This window comes from Bufo gargarizans, chromosome 5, assembly GCF_014858855.1.
Source record: "Bufo gargarizans isolate SCDJY-AF-19 chromosome 5, ASM1485885v1, whole genome shotgun sequence".
Taxonomy (NCBI): Eukaryota; Metazoa; Chordata; class Amphibia; order Anura; family Bufonidae; genus Bufo; species Bufo gargarizans.
Window position 1 is genome coordinate 54,077,823 of NC_058084.1, and position 16,022 is coordinate 54,093,844.

Consider the following 16,022-nt stretch of genomic DNA (forward strand, 5'->3'; position numbering starts at 1 on the left):
GGTCATGAAAGGGTTAACATTGGGTTCAGAGATTGTAATTGCACCAAAATGTATTGCCTGAAGGGGACCAAAGATCAACCTGCAAGCATTCTATGCAGAGCAAATGTGTGATGACAAAATGTGCTCTCCAACATGGCCTACCAAAGGAAACGGTACAAAAATAGGGATAGGTAATCATGAGGGCGCTTTGTAAAGGATAATTATGTGATCATAATTACCTTGAGGAAAAAGAATTTGTAAATCTGCAATCTTCATTCATTCTCATACCTCCTGACACTCAGTTTACCATCTGCTCCTGATTTAAGAATTTTCTCATGTGGGGTGGGGTCCCTCCCAATAATACCTGCTGGATGAAGTGCACTGTGTGATTCTTCCTTTGCAAAATACCTTGTGTGCGCTTCCATCTAGCTACAGCCTGCTCTTCTCGAGTGCTTTACCCTGTCTCCACACTCTGATCTGCTGTGCACACAACCTCCTCCTCTCTGCTGCTATCCGTAAAGAGAAGAGAGCAGCAGGGAGAACCTGTCAGACACAGAAGCAGCAGAGCTCTGATGGATTTATGTCAGTCAGGAGACTGTATACTCATATGGCAGCTTATTCTGAAAAGTCACCTGAACACGTAGGTAAGATTTAAATGTACTAACGTTACTCATGACAGTGTGCAAATGGTTAAAGGCGACATCACATAAACCTTGTTGCGAAGTGGATTTATTGTCCTGCAAAATGCAACATCCATATAAACATAAAAAAATCTTGACAGGTCTTGTCGATGGTATGTGTCCTGGAGTTATTGGGGCAGGTAGTCTGTGGATCTGCAAAATAAGAAGAGATTCTATTTTAGCATGGTAGATACACAGAAAAAAAGAGCAGATACTCTACATGTGGTGGAAAGACATCAGATATGGCATGTACGCTGACAATCTCACAAAACAGGTCATATAAGAGAAGATACATTTTATTTTATTTTTTTAACTTTTACTCTCAAGATAAGCGGCTGCCAGACGCTGCTGATGCCTGTTATCTCCTCCCTCCATAGACTGAAATGTATTGAAGGGCAGGCTGATTCACCCCATGAATTTCCAGCTACCAGTTGATCGGTGGAGGTGCTGGGTGTTAGAGCCCCACCAATATTCAGAGAATAGGTAGTTAATACCGAACAGGTATTAAAGTACCACTAAACATAGAAAATGTACAACAATAAAAAATATCCCAGCAACTCCATCCTTCATCTCCGCCTTTCCATTGCTCCTATGGTATCTCATAGTACAACTAAGGCTTCTTTCACATCTCCGGTTTAAATTCCGGCAAAGTGTTCTGGCAGAGAAAAGCCTGGAATTCTCCGGATCCAGCCAAAATGTCCGCCAGCCCCATGGGTCCGGCAGAGATCCGAACGAGATTCCGGCAGACATTTAGAGAACTGGCTGGACACAAATTGCTGCATGCTGTGGTGTGAAAATAGCCTAAAACTGAAAAATACACAAAATAAATATTCTCTGCGCTCCAGGAAATCAGTCGTGCCCCCTCCTTCTCAGTATTCTCTATCTGGCTGTAAGACAACTGGCTGCAGAAGAAGCCTCATCCTTTTGCATTTTCTACAATAGGACAAACAAAATGATAAAAGAGGATGTGCAGTCTCGGGCACATTGCAGCGGCGTTCAGTGCAATTACAGCTCCTCCATCCCATTCACGTGAATGGGATGGAGGAGCTGTAATTCCACTGAACTATGCCGAAGGCGAGCGGGTAAACAATGAAGGGGACGCAGAGCGGGTAGGAGCACTACATTCTCTTCAAATAGCTGATCAGTGGTGGTGACGGAAGTCGGAGCCCCGCTGATCTGATATTGATGACCTAGCCTGAGGATGGGTTATCAATATCGGAACCCGGACAACCACCTATAAACCTGCCTTGCTTTCAAGCAGGAAACGGAACAGTGTGGCAGGAGATTGTACAACCACACAGGGGTTAATTAGGACATCACAGAGGGGTTCGCCTTCGTGAGACCTTCCATTAATTAAGGTGGACTGCCTCTGCAAAGAGCGGCTCTGACCATGTATTGCACAGTTGCTCATTCATTTAAATGGCTGCCATGTAATCCCACGTATGTTACCATATAGACTTATATACAGTGTCGTTAATACAAGAACAGACAGCGCATCAATATAACCAGTAACACATGACCCTGTCCCGGGAGCTTTACAAATTACCAACCTAATCAGTGGTGATGACAACGAGCCCTACGGTCACCAGCGCTGAATGCAAACAAAGCAGGTGAGAAAACAAACATGGAGCCTGGTGTGAAAACCGCCATCATGTAAGCGGAGATTCCCGCACAGCAGGGTCAGACGGGACAATGACAAACCAGTCACCGCCTACAATGGACAGTCACAATGACCGCAGCATGTCTACACAGCGCAATTCTCTACAGGCTCAGGGGGCACTTTTGTTTGGAGGCCTCTACTTGTGACATGAGCATTCCTCCAGGTCGGCAATTGGGGATTCCGGCTACAAGACCGTGGAATGAAGTAGCAGGAAACGTATAAGACTCCCATAAGGCTAGGGCTACAGGGCGACTTGTGGCTGTGCAAATGTAGTGTTGCCAGTTGCACTTAATGGCAACTTGCAGGTTGTAATGCGGCCATCAGCCTCAGACTGAAGTCCCTTGGGCCGTTCAGCATTCGGCATAGGCGTGGTGAGGAAGCTGGCAGCCTGCGAGCGTCTTTCCCTCACAGCGTCTGCGCCGAATGCTGAACGGCGCGAGATTTCACCAGAGCACAGGGCTGGCAGACAGATGCGAGAGCTGCCTGGCCCTGTCAATCAGGACTTGGAGGCAGGCGACAAAGGTGGGAGAACGGAGCCTCTAGGAGCAGGAACAATGCGCCCCCCCCCCCCCCGCTCCTAGAGGCCAATTAGATTTCTGGGGCGTAACGGGGACATAGATACAAGTAGGAATAGGCTAGTTAGGTTTAGTTGACATTAGCACATCGCTAATCTCAGCTAGCTTAATAGGGTTAAATCTGGTGACAGAACCCCTTTAAGGGCCCTGTTTTATTAGCGGTCCGTTATGGTCAGAGCCTGGACCCACCAGAGGATCCTCTGGTGGGCCAGTTCGACCCTGGCGGCCATGATGTACCAGCACAATGTTCCGATCTTATATTGTATGACTATGTTTCACCCTGTAGTCCGATCCTAATATTCCGATATTCACTTCACCAAAGAGATTTCGGGGCTGGCCTTATGTAATAGAACAGAAGGACTGCTCATCGCCATGTCGGACATAACCATATTGGTAAAGATACATATCTTCTACAAATATATCTAATACAAATATAACTTTAATAAAAATAAATGTCTGGAGGATCTGATCTGGAGATATGCGAGATAAAGTGATGATCATGAGGGACAGGGATTCCCCTCAACTTCCTGCTAACGAGATCGTTAAACACAACACCTTCACTTCAAAGGGGCCGACAACAGAGAACAAAAGATTCCATTTATATGCAGCAGAGCAAATTAGAAACCGCAGACTTTCTAAACCTGATCTAAAGGGGTTATCCAAGGCTACAAACTGCCCCCCACATATGCCGGGCACCTCACAAAGAATATACTTACCCGACTCCCCGCACTGGGTAAGTATCCCAGTACCGCTGCTTCTCCCGGTGTCAGGGGGCGCAGCCAATGGCAGGCAGGGACGGGGACGAGACCTCGCTAGCATCACCCGCTAGCATCGCTAGCCTTCCTGCCCATCTGCCACAGTGGCGGATCCAGAGCCTGGTCATGGGAGGGGCACTTTCAGATTATTTTCTGTCCGCCGCCACAAAACAATGGTGCTTATAGAACAGACTCCACAGTGTAGCGGTATACTGTATATTGTGTGGCACAGTGTACGGGATACTGTATATTGTGTGGCACAGTGTAGGGGTATACTGTATATTGTGGGGCACAGTGTAGAGGTATACTGTATATTGTGTGGCACAGTGTAGAGGTATACTTATTGGCACAGTGTAGAGGTATTGTATATTGTGTGGCACAGTTGTAGAGGCATACTGTTATATTGTGTGGCACAGTGTAGTGGTATACTGTATATTGTGTGGCACAGTGTAGCGGTATACTGTATATTGTGTGGCACAGTGTAGAGGTATACTGTATATTGTGTGGCACAGTGTAGTGGTATACTGTATATTGTGTGGCACAGTGTAGCGGTATACTGTATATTGTGTGGCACGTGTAGAGGTATACTGTATATTGTGTGGCACGATGTAGAGGTATACTGTATATTGTGTGGCACAGTGTAGAGGTATAGCTGTATATTGTGTGGCACAGTGTAGAGGTATACTGTATATTGTGTGGCACAGTGTAGAGGTATACTGTATATTGTGTGGCACAGTATAGAGGTATACTGTATATTGTGTGGCACAGTGTAGCGGTATACTGTATATTGTGGGGCACAGTGTAGAGGTATACTGTATATTGTGTGGCACGATGTAGAGGTATACTGTATATTGTGTGGCACAGTGTAGCGGTATACTGTACATTGTGTGGCACAGTGTAGAAGTATACTGTATATTGTGTGCACAGTGTAGAGGTATACTGTATATTGTGTGGCACAGTGTAGCGGTATACTGTACATTGTGTGCACAGTGTAGAAGTATACTGTACAGTGTGGCACAGTGTAGCGGTATACTGTACATTGTGTGGCACAGTGTAGGCTATATGTGTATAACAAACATATTTCACATGAAAACTTACAGTTACTTGGCTTGGCCCTTGGGGATCTCGGAACCACTTCCACACTTTGGCCGGGGGCTCGGCGGAGCTGATGTTGTTTTATCCTAATGAGAAAGATTTCATAATAAGGATTTGGAGAAGGGGCAGAGGGATAGCAGAGCAGGGAGAGGCTGGTGCTGCTACTAGGGGGTCATACCATGGGGGAGTAATAAAGCCCACCATAATGCCCCCCAGTAGAAATAATTCTCCTTATAACGTGACAGTGCAAAAAATACCCCCTTGTAATGCCCCCAGTTGAGCTAATGTCCCCATAGTGCCCCATAATGTGCCAGTATAAATACCCCTATATAGTGCCCCCAGTAAATGCCCCCCTAGTGCTCCACACCCTCCTTCCCCCTAGTGCCCCCCATAATGTACCAGTATAAAATGCTCCAGTAGATGCCCTCAGTGTCCCTCATAATTTGCAAGTATAAAATACCCCTTCTTAGTGCCCCCCGTAGATGACCCCATAGTACTCCTCTGCCCCTTCCTCATAGTACCCACCATAATGTGTCCCAGTATAAAATTCTACTGTACAGAGCCCCCCATATAAAATACCCCTTCTTTGTGGCCTCAGTAGATGCCCCTATAGTGCCCCCAATAATGTGCCAGTAATAACAGCCCCCCCGTGCCAGCATCAATAACAGCCCCCCCGTGCCAGCATCAATAACAGCCCCCCCCGTGCCAGCATCAATAACAGCCCCCCCGTGCCAGCATCAATAACAGCCCCCCCGTGCCAGCATCAATAACAGCCCCCCCCGTGCCAGCATCAATAACAGCCCCCCCGTGCCAGCATCAATAACAGCCCCCCCCGTGCCAGCATCAATAACAGCCCCCCCCGTGCCAGCATCAATAACAGCCCCCCCGTGCCAGCATCAATAACAGCCCCCCCGTGCCAGCATCAATAACAGCCCCCCCACATACCCCCCGTGCCAGCATCAATAACAGCCCCCCCGTGCCAGCATCAATAACAGCCCCCCCGTGCCAGCATCAATAACAGCCCCCCCCGTGCCAGCATCAATAACAGCCCCCCCGTGCCAGTATCAACAGCCCTAAAAGTATTGTATATATAAAAAAAACAACACATACTTACCTCCATGTCAGCGATGCGATGCAGGCCTCTTCCGGCCTGTGTCCCTCGCTGTATGGCTCAGGCGGCGCGATGACGTCATCGCGCCGCCTGCGCCGACTTCCGATAGGCTGCCGGCATAGTGCCGGCAGCCTATCAGAGGAAGGGAAAGGGACACATCTCTCCCTCCCCTGCCGCATCATAGACAGCGATACAGATGACTGGAGATGAGCGCTTCCACAATGGAAGCGCTCATCTCCCTGTGCCCCGCCGGCTACGCCACTGATCTGCCATTGGCTGCTCCCCCCGACCTCGCACGGGGAGAAACAGCAGCGGCTGTGCAAGGACCAGGAGCATCGCCGGGAAACAGTGTCAGTGGCGTGGCATATGGGGGGGCAGTTTATAGCCTTGGATAACCCCTTTAAGGGGTTTTTCTTAGGATAGGTCATCAGTATCAGATTGGTGGGGGTCTGATTCTCAACAACCCCTTCGATTAGCTGTTTTAAGAGGCCTTCTCGCAGCTCACCAACCACAGCGCCGTACATTGTATAGTGGCTGTGCTTGGTATTGCAGCTCAGCCTCATTCACTTGAACAGGACTGAGCTGCACATAGACCATGTGAACAATGAATGGGACGTCACCGGCCTAGGAAGAGGCTGCAGCGCTCACAGCTGATCTGTGAGGTTGTCAGGAGTCAGACCCCCACTGATCTGATATTGATGACCTAGCCTGAGGAATATGACTGCAGGATTAGTAACGTGTGCACCAAGGACATATTTAATTCTTTTCAGTAATTAGACTGTATTAAGGAGTAACTGGTTGATCTGACTGATCACTTGATCCAAGATCGACCGGTTGGTCTCGTCCCAAGAGCTGTCAGCCGTTCCTAAAAGAGATTGATCAACCGATTCCAAGAGTAATCGATCAGTCTTAAGAGGGTTCAATCAGTTAGCCGATGGGTCCCAAGAGCAATAATCAACCACTCCAAAGAAGGATTGATCAATCGATCCCGAGATCGCTGCATGCCCTCATGTACAACAAATTTTTGTAGTGGCCACTACAGGATAAATGTGGTATTACATGGTGCCCATTCAGATGATGGCTGCTACTGTACAATGATCCTTCATAGCGGGATCCACTCTCTGAGGCAGATGATAATATTACGTGTATTAAGCGTTACGCACGCTGTTGCCCTTCTATACGGCACTGCATATCTCTTCCTGCTCAGTCACAGTACATATTGCCCAAGGTGATTACATGGCAATAAAATAATAATCACGGTTTCAGCTTCTACATCTGGTTCTGGGTCATTACAGGTTTAGAACGGTAGATGGGGAGGGGAACTTCAAAGTTTCTGGCCAGCAGACGGCCGGACCGCTCTCCTTCTAATCCAGACACAAGGAGCATTGCCCGCTCTAATTTACAGCTGTAAAACCACTTGTGGGAAGCTGGAAATGACATAATTAGGGCTCTTCCAGCCAAATGACAGTAATCGCCTCTCGCCTGTTCCCTCTAATGTTATGTGCTGATTGTCAGTCTCGGAGAGGCTTCTTCTCCTCGTCTGGGGTGACTGGCAGGTCTCATCATGGATGATGCACAGAAGAGACTGGAGAAATCCCATAAGAGAGACCTTGAAAGGTGCTGCTGCCCGAGACCTGAAAGGTTTAGCCGTTTACGTCTGGGAATTACTAACATGGAGCCGACGGCGTCTACAATGCTGAAAAATACCGATATTTCATCATATTATACCACCCTGTACCTGCACGGTGCCAGCTCACGGCGATTAACCCCTTAATACCCACATGGTTTGGCTCTTAATGACCAGCGACATTTTTAGATTTTTGTCACAGCCGTAGCTCCATTACAAAGTACGATGTCTTGTTTTATCCGTTTACAAACACACAAATTATGATTTACATAAAAAAATAATTGTGTCGAGTACAAAGCAATTTTCTGCTTTTTTTTGTTGATATTTTATGCCATTTATGTTAATATCAGGTCATTACGGTCGTGTAGATGCTTAACGATGGTGTCTCATCTTAGTCAGTCATCGATGGCATATCACTAGGATATGTCCTCCAATGTCAGATAGGTGCGGGCCCCCAAAACTGATGGAGAGCTTACGTGGTGTGCTCTCCATTCTTTTCTATGGGAGTTCTGAAAATAGCCAAGCGAGCGTGGCCACCACTCCGTTTACTTCTATGGGACTGCTGGAGGGAGCCAAGCCAGTGCTCAGCTATTTTCAGCACTCCAACAGAAATTAATGGAGGGGATCCCGTTCTGGAGCTAGAATGCCAGAGGTGGGACCTGCACCTATCTGACATTGTGTCATCTGTGCACTGTTCGTATGTCCATTCTGCAAATTATAGAACAGGTCTTATTCTTGTCTGTGTTGCGGAGGAGAATAGTCATTTCTAGTGATAGCAGTGAGAAACATGCAGACTGCACATGGGAGGTGTCCGTAGTTTGCAGATCCGTGGTTTGTGGACTGCAATATGGACACGGCCACATGCACCCTAAAAGCAGGTTTTGTGCACGGACAACCATGGGATCTTTTTCTAGGTTCCCAGGCTGACTGCAAAGAGGTTCCGCAGTATTGATTGGGTCACCAGGTTTCCTTTTGATCTTGCCGCCGCCGTCCTGTTCCCTGGCCGCTCTTTTATTCTAGAGCACCATAATTGCACACTGCTCTAGAATAAGCCCCCTCTGCTCCGCCGAATGAACAGGTAGTGGCACCAGCCGGAGTGTCTCGACCTCATCACTGCAGCATGAGGATGGCCGTGTCTGGTGGTGCAGATAACCTCAATCAAGAACCTCATTCAAGTGACCAGAGTGGAGTTGCAGTCTATGTGTCGGGCAAGGCAGTGAACGAGCGCCTTCATTTAGCGCAACGGTTCTCAACCTAGGGGTCGCGACCCCTTTGGGGGTCGATCGTCCCTTTCCGGGGGGTCGCCTGAGGCTTCCTATTATGCCCCCGTTCCCGCCGCCCATCACTTCCATTGCGCTCATCTCCCTCGTAATCTGCCTGTGCTGCGGCGGTGCAGGGGAGGGAGAGGTGTGTCCCCTCCCCTTCCTCTGATAGGCTGCCGGCGCACTAGGCCGGCAGCCTATCAGAGGCCGGCGCAATGACGTCATCACGCCGCCTGAGCCTTACAGCGCGGGACACAGGCCAGAAGAGGCCTGCATCGCATCGCTGACACGGAGGTAAGTATAAGTGTTTTTTTTATTTTATTACAATACTGGCACATGATGATGATGATGATGATGATGGGGGGGACGACTTAATACTGGCTGGCACATGATGATAATGGGGGGGGGGGGGGGGGGGACTTCATACTGGCTGGCACATCATGATGAAAATGGGGGGGGATTCAATACTGGCTGGCACATGATGATGATGGGGGGGGGGGACTTAATACTGACTGGCACATGATGATGATGGGCGGGGGGACTTTATACTGGCACATGATGATGATTGGGGGAGGGCGACTTTATACTGGAACATGATTGGGGGGGCGACTTAATACTGGCACATGATAATGGGGGGGCGACTTAATACTGGCACATGATGATGGGGGGGGACTTAATACTGGCACATGATGATGGGGGGGGGGCGACGACTTTATACTGGCACATGATGATGATGGGCGGGGGGGCTTTATACTGGCACATGATGATGATGGGGGGGGGACATATCAGATATTTACATTACAATTCATAACAGTAGCAAAATTAGTTATGACGTAGCAAGGAAAAAAATGTAATGGTTGGGGGTCACCACAACATGAGGAACTGTATTAAGGGGTCACGGCTTTAGAAAGGTTGAGAACCACTGATTTAGCGGATTGTGGGTGCTTCAGGGGTTTGAACCTCCACCGAATAGACCATACCAAAGATATTCTCTTAAAATAGTGATTGTTTTGGGTCTAGTCACTAGAACTCCCTTAATTGTGTGCATGGGGTGTTTCATGTTTAATGGAGAGCGAGGATGCATCCCTGGGACTTGTAGAGAATATACAATAAGGCCTCATTCACACGCCTTTTGCAGTCAGAATATGGCGCGTATTCCGCAGCTGCCACTGTTCTCAATGGATTCATGTTGTTTCTTGGCATGGCCGTGGTGTAAACCATGACCTAACATGGAGAACAGTGGGAGGAAGAATATGTGCGCCTGTAAGTGAATTTTTGGCATGGAATCTGCACCAAATTTCCATTCTTAAAAGACGCCGTGTGAACATAGACCTAAAGGTTTCAGTGGAAAACCCTCAGACGTGCCTAAAGGTCTGCACAGATTATAAGCAAACTCCAACCACATGCAAACATGGATCTCACAAATATACCAAAATGCCTAAATATGCAAACAAGCTCAAATTATACCCCAAGCTTTCCCGTGACATGCCAAGGAGTCTGAACGTACTGTGAAGCTGAAGCTTGACTAATAGTCCATTAGACGGGTGACAATGGGCTCCACTTTCTTCCCGGTACATCGAGACGACAGGAGGAGCGCCCGACTCGAGCACACGCAGACCCCGTCATTTCCATCTCACTTCAAAGCATTCTTTCACCGCTTAGCTCTCCGACATACATTGAAATTTTTAGGACCATAAAAAAGGGGGTTGAAATGAGTTCCTATTGATGATATTCTGCTCGGCACATTTCTATTTTAACCCCCCCCAGAGCCAGAGGCGCAGAAGGAAAAGAGCGGGATAAATGCGAGAATATAAAGAGATCTTAAGGAGACGACGTCTGAGACCGGAATCGTGGACAATGGAGATCTAAAGGGGAATAAACTGCATTTACTCTGTTGGATTATCCGCACAATGTGACCCCCGAGCTCCGCACGTTGGAGCCTTTGGTGGCTTTTCAGAGAAGTTAAATACCTTGCAATGAGCCAGAACAAAAACACGACTCCGAGACATAAAGGGACCGGCTTAGCGCTGCATAAACCAATACGTGCAAATCCACATTTACAGAAGACGCTTGGAGGTGATTTGGATGTCTTAAAGGGGTGTTCCCATCTTTTAATCTGATGAAATATAACTATATGATCGGGGAGGATCCGACCTCTGGGATGAAGGGGCTGCAGAGCTGGTGTAGCAATACATCCCTTTCACTGAATTTCCCTGTACCGGCTCTGTAGCCCTTCTTCTCAGGCTCCGTGGGGATCCCAGAGGGGAGACTCCCCTATCCCTAATCACCATGTGCCATCACTTTATAGGGCATCTGTCAGCAGATTTGTACCTATGACACTGGGAGCTGAAGGTATCTGTGTTGGTCCCATGTTCCTATGTGCCCTCATTGCTGAGAAAAATGATGTTTTATTATATGCAAATGAGCCTCTAGGAGCAACGGGGGCGTTGCCATTACACCTAGAGGCTCAGCTCTCTCTGCAATTGCCTCGTCCTCTGCACTTTGATTGGCAGGGTCATGGATGATGACATTTTCACTGTATGGCCCTGACAATCAAAGTGGAGAAGGCGCGGCAGTTGCAGAGAGAGCTGAGCCTCTAGGTGTAATGGCAACGCCCCCGTTGCTCGTAGAGGCTCATTTGCATATAATAAAACATCATTTTTCTCTGCAATGCGGGCACATATGAACATGGGACCAACACAGATGCCTTCACTGTCCTTCCTCTCACCTACCATGCGACATTTATAATACTTCCGTCTTCTTAGGCTACTTTTACACTTTTTCTGTGAGATCCGTTTCAGGGCTCTCACAAGCGGCCCAAAACTTATTAGTTCAGCCCCAATGCATTCTGAATGGATAAGGATCCGTTCAGAATGCATCAATTTGGCTGCGTTTGGTCTCCGTTGCGTTTTTTACTAAGCCTGCAGCGTTTTGGTGACCGTCTGACTATGCGGAGCCAAACGGATCCGTCCTGACTTACAATGTGAGTCAAGACGGATCCGTTTTGACTTAGACTTTTTTTTTCTGAACGGATACAAGCGTTTGCATTATTGGTGCGGGTCCGTCTGTGCAGATACAAGACGGATCCGCACCGAACGCAGGTGTGAAAGTAGCCTTATGTGGCAGTGAGGCCTTGGGGACCCCTCAAGCAGCAGGGCCTGGTGTAACTGCTGCACAAGGGATTAGGCTGAATATAACTGCAGCATCGTCTCCAATGTGAACAGGGAGATCAGGGCAGGTTTTAAGACTTTGTTCACACTGCCACTAGTCTGTTACATTGGGGCATAATGCAGAAATATTCTCTAGTCAAAAACACTGGAACCCCCACATAAACCTGATAAAGCCCATTTTCGGCCAATGAGATCTGCCAAGATTTCCTGGGATCCCTCTGAAAATGAACATTGATCTTGACTTTCAGAATGTACCAATTACAGTAAAATGAACCTACGGTAGGTTAACCAGGAATGTTTTTAGTCACTGGCAGCAAGCAGAGATCCTGAAAACTCTGTGACACAAAATATATTGGAATATCTTTGCTTTCCTAATGTGGAAAAGATCTTGCTACACGATACATACGGGATCCAGAGTTTAGGGAAAGCCTCGACTTCCTCCCGCGAGTACTCGTCCAGCCGCCTGGGGATGATTCTGGGCTGTTTGAGCTCTAGAACAAGATTCTTCAAGATTTCTTCTGGAATATCCTGCAACAGACAATTGAACATAGCTCATCAATATCTTAAACCCGAAAAACCCTTCATCGCTACCATGTGGATTTCAGTGCGTTTCCGCACCCAAAACTGCATGTGTTATTTGCAGTTTTTGGTGTGGATTTGATGTAGTTTTGCTCCAGATCGTACCCTTGTATACTGTAGTACACAGGTGACATCCTGCTGCAAGTGTCGAGATCGGAGATCATTCTGATCACAGCCTTCAAACCTGTGGTCGATGATGACTACAGCCACTATGCGGTTTTGCAGAGTTGTGGGGGTCTCTTAGTTTGCCCAACAGCACTTGGATACGCCGTCATATACTTGGGGTACCCTTCTAAGCCTTCCCTGCACAGTAGTGCTCCGGTCACACACTGTAACGGGTAGTGGAGCTGGCCCCGTTTAGGTGGTTGCGGTGCCGCCATGCAGGGAAAACCAGTGAACCCGCACTGCCCGCCATTGGTTCTCAGGATCAGTCGGGGTCCCATCAAAGTGACAGCGCATACTAGTGATAAATCGTCCCTATGGGGTGGGAGCATGCTATGATTAAATCTTCCAGAAAAAGAAGTGGGATCATGACTTACAACACGACGGACCCCCATCAAGGCACAAAGATCCTCTGGCCACACATGGGGTAAAATTTTCGGAGCGTTTCCACAGCAAAATCTGGATGCATTACATGAGCGTTTGGCTGCAGATTTGCAGCGGATATACATTACAAAGGGGTGAAATCCGCAGCATGAACCAGATACAGGCTTAACACGCTTACTGCAGGCTCATTGCACATTGTGTGGATGAGATTTCTTAAAAGGGTTTTCCAAGATTTTTTTTTTTTTTTTAGAGATGACCTATCCTCTGGATAGATCATCAGTATGTGATCGGTAGGGGGTCTGACACCTGGGATCCCCGCCAATCTGCTGTGTTGAGAAGGCACTGCCTCTCCTGTGAGCACCGGAGCAAGCACAGCGCCGTCCATTGTGCAGTGGCTGCGCTCAGTATTGCAGCTCATTCGAGGCCATATGACTGATGAAAGTGTTGGCACTTGGCCTAAGAAAAGCAGAAAGAAGGCCACAGCGCTCACAGGAGCGCCGCTGCCTTCTCAAACTGCTAATCGGCGGGGGTCCCGGGTGTCGGACCTCCACCGATCATTAAAAAAATTAAATTAAATTATAATAAAAAATAAAAAAAATAATTTAAAACTCATTGTGCTGGGACTGTAATATGCTGCGGAGCGTCCGCATGCAAACCTGGGTGACAAATCCATATGTATCCTCTGTGTGTGAATATACTCTAAAAAAGCAGGCATCCTCAACCTGCGGCCCTCCAGCTGTTGTAAAACTACAACTCCCACAATGCCCTGCTGTAGGCTGTTCGGGCATGCTGGGAGTTGTAGTTTTGCAACAGCTGGAAGGCCGCAGTGTGAGGAGGCCTGCTCTAAAGGCTCATGCACGCGACCGTATGTATTTTGCGGTCCGCCAAAAATACGGATGGTATTCCGTACTTTGCGGAAAGGAACAGCTGGCCCCTAATAGAACAGTCCGTAGTGCGGACAATAATAGGACATGTTCTATTTTTTTTTGCGGAACGGAAACACAGACATACGGAATCAGAATGCACACGGAGTAACTTGAAATTAATAGTTACACATATGGTCCGCAAAAACCCCCCCCAAAAAACGGACATTTGTGTGCATGAGCCCTAAGGCAGAGGATGGACAGCAAATTATTTGGGCCAATCTATAGGAAGTTGCCCCCTAGTGAGACGGACACGGCTAGATTAATATGAATATCACATAGGATTGCAGTGAAGTCCTATATGTGTTGTGTGTTATATCATGCAGCGCTTATTACATGAGGGACCCCCAGCAGCCACTGCACCTCGCATGTCGTCATGTAGCCCCAGCCTAATCACAGGATGCACTCTGTAGTAATAGAAGACTGCGGGTCCTGAGGGGTCGGCGCTAATAAGTAACTGCTGTAGGGGTGGGGGGGGTGGGGGGGTATGAAGATGTGGTGGGATTAGCAGTGACTAGAGCAAAGTTCACAGCAGAACAAGACGCAGCATGTCCGGGGATTTTCAGGATTTTCGATTCTTGCCGCACCATGGGGACTAGTAATGTAATGATATGGGGGCAGGGAGGATTATGTGCATATTCACACATGCCAGATTTGCTGCAACTGTTTGATTCATCTGAATGGAGCTTGCAATAAACGTGAGAGAGAGAGAATCCCTGCGTCATGCACGGCCCTTTGACTCGTACACTACGTGGCCAAACGTGTGCGGACCCCTGACCATCACTGTAGATTAGCTTTGCAGGATAGTCCTCTCCACAAACAGGGCTGTGGATATGGAGTTGCCCTTTCCTCTTCTTGGGGAGGATTTTCACTGGATTTTGCAGCGTGTCTGTGGGAATTTGCGCCCATTCGTCCACATCTGCTCAGTAGGGCCTATGCCAGTTTGTCATGGATGATTGCTCCCTATGTCAAGGAGGTAATCCTCGCAAGGGAGTGTAAAGCCAAGCCCTGAAGAAATGCTTACAGGTCTAAAGTGACATTTATGGTTCCAGGACCTCAAAGCAAGATCTTTCTAAGTAGCATCCCATCTACACAGGCAGAGCTGCAATGTAAAGAATGGGGGAGGAACAGAGAAGCAGCTTCAGCCATGGGTTGAGCCAAGAAGTGAATTTCAGACCGCCCCGGACTCTCAGACAATGCTACTAATCTGCAGCCACTGATTAGAGAGTTAGTCACCCCCAGCTAGTGACGTACATCTGTATGTTCTATAGTCCAGGGATTGTCGGTTTTTGAACGTCATTTGTTTGAAGTTCCCCGATTCTGTGCCGATTACGTTTTATAGAAGATTTATATTGCAGTCGGAGCATCCAATCTCTAGCAGAGAAGTAGTTAACTGACCCATTTTTGGCTGTCTGCAGCCACCACTAGGGGGAGCTTACTGCAGACTGTCTATAGGGAGCCTGCAGGCATGTTCATGCTGTCCTGACCTATTAAACTGTGTAGGTAGGTTAAATGGTTCCGGCAGAGAACAGCCTACTGGAGCTCACCGGATCTGGCTTTGCCGGATACTGCCGTTTACAGCTGGACCCCATTGATTATAATGGGATCCGGTGGCGGTCCGACCGTTTTCCGGCATAAATGCCTGCAACGTTTTTTGATCCCATCATAATAAATGAGGTGCGGCAGCGAATGGTAGTATCCGGCTAGGCAGCAGGCTTTTCTCTGCCAGTGTGAACCTACCCTAACACGCTACGGCAATCTAGGCTCGCTGACATTCTGCGTCAGGTTTGGGGAGAAGCGTCTGCCGGGCGGTTCTCCTCCGGTCTCTCCCCATGTACGTATCCAGCTGTATTAATGACACCCCACTCACCTCTTCAGGAAATATATGCAGCCTCTCCATCATGGTTCTCCGAAGCAGGTTTTTCGGTAACATACCATACACGGCCAGCCTCACGATCTGAAAGATAAAGGACATATGGTCGGCGGAGCTGCTCCTCTGCATTCTACACGGATAGCCTGTGTCATATGAAAATGATATATTACAACATTTATCACATTCA

General features: G+C 48.0%; 1 protein-coding gene across 1 annotated transcript in view; it reads right to left on the reverse strand.

Annotated features, from left to right (window-relative positions):
• Nucleotides 1–691: 691 nt before the first annotated feature.
• Nucleotides 692–16,022, reverse strand: part of MRPL13 (mitochondrial ribosomal protein L13) — a 55,666-nt gene continuing 40,335 nt past the window's right edge. The window contains exons 5-7 of the mRNA XM_044294355.1: nt 15,833–15,919; nt 12,321–12,442; nt 692–812 (exon numbers count right to left, since the gene is read on the reverse strand). Coding sequence (XP_044150290.1) covers nt 788–812; nt 12,321–12,442; nt 15,833–15,919 — 234 coding nt within the window. The 3' untranslated portion in view covers nt 692–787. The remainder of the gene's footprint in view (nt 813–12,320; nt 12,443–15,832; nt 15,920–16,022) is intronic.